General features: G+C 47.5%; 1 protein-coding gene across 1 annotated transcript; it reads left to right on the top strand.

Moving 5' to 3' along the window:
* Positions 1–923: 923 nt before the first annotated feature.
* On the top strand, positions 924–4,540 carry LOC124668681 (protein NRT1/ PTR FAMILY 8.1-like). Its single transcript, XM_047205773.1, has 3 exons — positions 924–1,029; positions 1,125–1,851; positions 3,709–4,540. Exons 1-3 carry the CDS (start codon positions 924–926, stop codon positions 4,538–4,540), a joined length of 1,665 nt encoding a protein of 554 aa, XP_047061729.1.
* Positions 4,541–6,967: the final 2,427 nt, after the last annotated feature.

Genomic DNA, 6,967 nt, shown 5'->3' on the forward strand with positions numbered 1-6,967 from the left:
AGGCTTCGGCCAGAGGGACAGTGTGCTGCTTGACACAATGCTGGACGAGGTAAGGAGGCTACGTGCGAGAATAAGGGCTTGGGGACTTGGGCACATCTATTTATCTTTCACACACCCACAGGTGCTATATGTGATGTACTTGATACCCCTTGTTATTTCCTGTCTGTAGCTTATGAGTGTGTGTCCTGAGCTTGGAACTTGTTATGTCCGACTATGGTAGCTATTTGTGGCTCTATATATAAAGTCGGGCCTAGTTCCTTATTAACACATATACCCAGTAGAAAAGAGTCATCATGTCCTCAATTTTGGCAAAAGCTTCCAAAGCATTAATTTCTGTGAGAAAATAGGCCGACCGAACACATACGCACTGATCTGAGCTACTCAATACATTCCAAACTTAGTGACGTAGATAAATTCCAAAACAAGCGAACTGCACACTAAAAAGAGGTATAGATACATACATATGGTCAGTTAAGTTGGAACGGACTCCGTAATAGCTGTCATAGCTCTCAGCTCTCACGTGTCACCATATGGAAATCAGCTAGCTAGCTAGCCGAAATGCCATCTCGTGGTTTACAGCGTCACTTTGGTGAGACATCGTCATTCTCGTGCTTCTCGTTCTGGAGACAAGATATATATGAGGACGTAGGATGGAGCTGCAAAGGAAGATCGGCAAAGCACAGACCATTATCGGCCAGCCCAGGGCATGATCAATAAATCACAAGGTATGTTTTCTTGAACAATTCCATCTGGAGTTCTGGACTCAACTCTCAACCATTTTAATTACCTTCTGTCATGGAAGTGGTGTTAACTAATCACATGTAGATACTTTACAAGCAAAAAGTTTGAGGTTTTAGTGTAGTCATGTCTCTGAAAATATATGGTGTGAATCTGTAGGGTCACCGGATCCAACTATGCAGACCATGGAAGCTGTACAGGTAGAATCAAAAGGCTCGCATGGTGGCGATGCCGATCGCCGGACGTCCAGGAATGATCGCCGGAGCTCGTGGGGCTGCACTTTGCTCATCGGTATGACGGCAACAGACGTTGCAGCCTTGTCTGTTTTCTTCTCTTTGCTGCTGTGTCATGTCTGTTTCCTGCTGTTGGACATGCACGGTGAGCAGTGAACACGTGCTTGCAATGCGTGTCCTACTACGGCTTGTCGACGAATCTGATGAACTACTTTACGGAGGAGCTGCACGCCGGCAGCAAGTCCGCGGCGAACGGCGTGACCAACTGGGTGGGTACCAGCTCCATCACGCCGCTGGCCGCCGCCTTCCTCGCCGACTCCTTCCTTGGCAGGTACTGGACCATCACCGTCTTCCTCGTCATCTCCGCCGTGGGATACGGTGTGGTGACGGCGAGCGCCTCGTGGGCGCTGCAGAGCGCGGTGTTCTACGCGGGGCTGTACCTGGTGGGACTGGGCGGCGCGCTGCAGCCGGTCATGGTGTCTTTCGGCGCCGACCAGTTCGGCGACGACGAGTCCGAGCGCGGGCAGCAGAGCTCCTTCTTCAACTGGTTCTACTTCTCCGTCAACGTGGGCTCGCTTGTCGGCGGCACCGTGCTGGTGTGGGTGCAGACCGCCCACGGCTGGCGGCTCGGCTACGGCATCCCAGCCCTGCTCAGCGTGCTCGCCGTCGCGCTGTTCATCGCCGGCACTGGCGCGTATCGCAGGCACCAGCCGCCGGGGGGATTCCCGCTGACCAGGATCGCGCAGGTGGTAGTCGCCGCCGTCAGGAAGTGCGACGTGGAGGTGCCGGACGACGCCGCGCTTCTGCACGAGTGCGAGGGCGACGATGCCGTGTCGGCGATACAGGGGAGCCGCCGTCTCGCGCGCACCGGCCAGTTCAGGTCAGCGACCGTATAGCACTTATATTTTTCTCCGACACTACTCGTAGAGTCGTAGGATCATCGTAGGATCGTACTTGTAGCTAGTCTCCATCTGGTGCAGCTTTTTAAGAGCTCGTGAAACCAATCGTACCAGCAAAATTGTGTCCCTAAAAAAAAAAAGGTTGTGTGGAACTGGCACATGGCGCCGCTTCTCTTGGGTTTCCGCTGCTATCAAATAATTATGAGTTTGTGTGGTACCTTACTACGTTATATAGGAGGTCTAGGCTATTAGAGCCCGACTCGAACACTACTAGTAGATTATCCATACCTATTACAACTCCATCATAGTCCAAACGTATCCATTCATACATAATATTCGACACAAATCCAATAGTGAAAATTTCAAATATGAAGAACATTATGGGCTCAATAGAAAAAGAATATGCAGATAGTGGTTAAGACTTTCCTTTAGACTGTTGCCTAACAATATTCAGTAAACTACGATCAATTAATTTCACTTGGATGGATAACACAGTGAAACAACTAAGTAACATGAACATGTCACGAAGAATCTCGAGACATTAGTTGCACACATCAGTTCTCATATGAGGACGATTCAACTAGTAAGCTAGGAGCCATGCGTGGAGGAACGTGGCACAAGGGTTTAGATACCAGCAACGCTTACATTTGCACTGTTATTTTTTTCCCTAAAGTTGCTGATCAAATACACCAATGGGCAAGGCGAAGTGGAAGTAAGGCAACTAACTATTAGTATTGAATTCAGTGTCTTTGGTCTTGTGTCGTCAGGTACCAACATTCTTATAAACAATGACTGATAGAAAGATTTCTACCAAAATGTAATAACTTTTACTCAGGATGTAATATTGTTTACACCTCACAAATTTTATACAAAAATAACTTATCAAAGATAATGTGGAAATCACAAATAAACAAAGTGCATGGTGTGCCTATGGGAAAATAACATGAACCACATCGCCAAATAAGTTTCCGTACGGTATTCTTTTGTTTTCCTGTAATATTAATTATTTACAAGAAGGCACAGTATATTCTAATGATAATTTAATAAGTAACTAAATAAAATCAATGTGCACCCCAAATCTAGGATGTTCATAGGCGCATCAAGATCCGTGCTAGCCTTTTGTTTCCTCTCGAACAACTTCTCTTTTTTGTATCTCTCACACCATGCAATTTTTTAACTTGAAACTTTGTAGTTCATTGAAACATTTGATATGGAATGTAAGAAAAATAATTCAGTATTTTCATGACTTTAAATATATATTTAATTTTTTTTGTATAGTTTGTGAGCCTCATGGGTGCGTGGTGAGCCGTATGCACGCCCACTCCGTTCAACATCTTTCTCCTATGTTTTGTTTCCCCGTGGCATCTTGTTTTCTGCTAGCATTCACTTTAATACCGACGCCGGCTATGTCATCTATTGGTCAGAATAGAAAGGGAAAATTTGCAACAAGACACTGTTATTTTCCGATGTTTGCTAAAATATATTGTTTAATTGTGTCTTTACCAGGTACCATTACAATTGTGTGGCACATTTGACATAACACACCGCCTGTTTAAAAAGGAAAATTTGTCACTTTTTGCTGTAATGACCATGCTATATCTGATTTTGAATTAAAACAGATCAGATGTAGTAGCTGTGAAGTTGACCTTCACAATGATTCAGCACCCTTCAGGGACCGCTTTAAAAACTGCCCAAAATTCTCCATGGTGCAACCAACTTGGATGATCTTGAAATCAGAAGACAGAATAGTACTAGACGATCCGAGCAGCCAACAAAATTGTAGTACGATGCATCATGCATGCTTGTCACGCCAGTAAACTAATCCATAGATGACACAGGTTCTTGGACAAGGCAGCGGTGGAGACGGCGGGCGACAAGGGCGGTCGTCCGGCGAGGCCGTGGCGACTGTGCACGGTGACGCAAGTAGAGGAGCTCAAGTGCGTGCTCCGGCTGCTCCCCGTGTGGGCCTGCGGCATCATCTTCGCGGCGGCGTACACGCAGATGTCCACCACCTTCATCCTCCAGGGCAACACCATGGACCCTCGCCTCGGCAGCTTCCGCGTGCCCGCCGCCATGCTTTCCGTCTTCGACACCCTAAGCGTCATGATCTGGGTGCTGCTCTACGACCGCGCTGTTGTCCCGCTCGCGCGCCGTCTCACTGGCAACAACGGCGGGTTTACGCAGCTAGCGCGCATGGGCGTCGGTTTTTTCATCCTCACCATCGCCATGTTGCTTGCCGGGGCACTGGAGGTTGCCCGCCGCCGAGTCCTTGTGCTCCATGGCACCTACATCGGCGTGGATGGCATCGAGTATATGCCGATGTCGATCTTCTGGCAGGTGCCGCAATACGTGGTGGTGGGTGCGGCGGAGGTGTTTACATTCATTGGGCAGATGGAGTTCTTCTACGACCAGGCGCCGGACGCCATGCGGAGCGTCTGTTCGGGGCTCGCAGGCGCGGCGTTTGCGCTAGGCAACTACGCCAGTTCGGCGATCGTGGTCGTTGTGGTGCGCGCCACGACGAGGGATGGGAGCCCTGGATGGATCCCCGATGACATCAATGAAGGGCACCTGGATTACTTCTTCTGGCTGCTCGCCATGCTTTGCTTCCTAAACTTCGGCACCTACCTGATCGTGGCACGATGGTACAAATACAAGAAGATTGCGGATTGAACAATGACACCATCATACGTGTACATTCGGAATGCGTGTCATAATTAATAACTCATGTTGCTTATCTATATTCACCCCCTCTAGAGGACAAGGTCTTTCAAGTGGTATCATAGAAATGTTTTATTGCTTGGACTTTCAATACTTAATAACAAAAGCAAAAGGATTTCTCCACCATTTTTTACCCCCATTCATCGTCAAAATTAGAGCATTGCCACTATTTAGTAAAAAAAATGATTCACCCCGTTCACGACACACGGAACATGACACGATGACCGCCACATCTTCTTAAACAAAAGGTGAAATATGGTTTGATAATTGAACGGCCGCCTTAATCCTACAAGAGAATCATGGCGTAGGTATTTACATTCATCGGGCAGATAGAGTTCTTCTACGGGTAGACGCCGGATGCCATGCGGAACGTATGTTTTGGGCTTGCAAGCGCCGCGTTTGCACTAGGAAATTACGACAGCTCGGCGATCGTGGTCGTTGTGGTGCGTGCCACAACAAGGGGTGGGATCCCTGGATGGACCCTCGACGACTTCAATGGTAGACACCGGGATTACTTCTTCTGGTTGCTCGCTATGCTTTGCTTTGGAAACTACATCGTCTACCTGGTTCGTCGCGCGGTGATCATACAACTACAAGAAGATCACGGACTGAACAATGAGACCATATGTGTACATTCAGAATGTCTGTTATCTATATGCACCCCATCTAGTGGATCAGGTCTTTCAAGTGGTATCATAGAAATGTTTTATTGCTTGGACACACGATACCTAATAATTAAAGCAAAAGGGTGTCTCCACTTCCATTTTAAACCCCTACATGTCGTCAAAATTACAACATTAGTAAACAAAAACTATTTGCACCATTCACGGCACATGGAACACTACATGATGACAACCACATCTTCTTAAACAAAAGGTGGCTTGCGGATCTTATCATAGATATGCTTTGAAACTTAAACCACGGACTTAATCCCTACATGGGAATCAAGGCACCACCATGCGACATGGCAGTTACCACAAATTGTGTCGCACCACCGCTATTGCTAATTTCAAGAAAATCTCACCGCGCTCATTATTGTCCCTTTATCTACACACCACAACCGTCATGGCTCCGAAAGACTCAGTCGACAAGGCCAAGACGAAGAGGGGTTCGAACTACAATTTCCCCCCACTCTCGGCTTACCAAAAATCTGCCGGTGGACTTACTCAACTACAACGTCCTACCGGAGGACTCCGTCGGTAGATGGTCATGCTGAGGGAGATGCTGCTAGATCCACATCCACATGAGTATGTCATCTTTACGACATAGCCCAACCATAATTTTATGACTCTCAGATCGAAGTTCCCATGGGAACTCTGTGAATGCTATCTCAACATCGAGCTATCCCTCCTCCTCTTCCACTACATTTTCTACCGCAAGAGGCAAAGGAGAGGGCCAAGGGATCCTTTTTCTAGTGTGGCATCGTCATTTTCCAACGACAATCTGGAGTTGAATCAAACCGGAGCCTCACTTCTCCAAGAATGTGAAGGAATTGCAGCACACCTTTTTTATTTACATTGCATCTTCACTAGATGACAAGCTCGCACAAAGCCTACTACAGATTAAGTGACCAGCCTATTTAAGGCCTAGTGGAAATTAAACGGGTTGGCCAATCCAAGGCCTATCGGTACTTAAATGGGCACGCCCAACTAAACCCTTTTGAAACTTAAATGGGTCGGCCCATCGAAGACCTATTGAAACTTAAATGGGCTAGCCCATCTAAGACCTATTGGAACTTAAACTGGCCAACCCACCTAAGGCCTTCCAAGCTTAAATGGCCAGCTCACCTAAGATCAATTAAGACTATGGGCCAACCCTTTAAGGCCAGCTAACACTAAATCAGTTGGGCCACATCAGGCCTATTACCTTCTTAACCATCCCACTTAAAGTCTACTAGGTTTAAAGGGGCTTGCCCCTGTGAAAGGTAAAAGTCAATCCACCTAAGGCCTTATAAGTGATACGTCTCCGACGTATCGATAATTTCTTATGTTCCATGCCACATTATTGATGATATCTACATGTTTTATACACATTATATGTCGTATTTATGCATTTTCCGGCACTAACCTATGAACGAGATGCCGAAGAGCCGATTCTTTGTTTTCTAGCTGTTTTTGGTTTCGAAATCCTAGTAAAGAAATATTCTCGGAATTGGACGAAATCAACGCCCAGGATCCTATTTTTGCACGAAGCTTCCAGAAGACCGAGGGGGAAAGGAAGTGGGGCCACGAGGCGCCGACACAACAGGGCTGCGCGGCCCAGCCCTTGGCCGCGCCGGCCTGGCGTGTGGGGCCCTCGTGTGGGCCCCCGCGTTGCCCTTCCGCCTACTTATAGCCTTCGTCGCGAAACCCCCAGTACCGAGAGCCACGATACGGAAAA

Source organism: Lolium rigidum, chromosome 6, assembly GCF_022539505.1.
Source record: "Lolium rigidum isolate FL_2022 chromosome 6, APGP_CSIRO_Lrig_0.1, whole genome shotgun sequence".
Lineage (NCBI taxonomy): Eukaryota > Viridiplantae > Streptophyta > Magnoliopsida > Poales > Poaceae > Lolium > Lolium rigidum.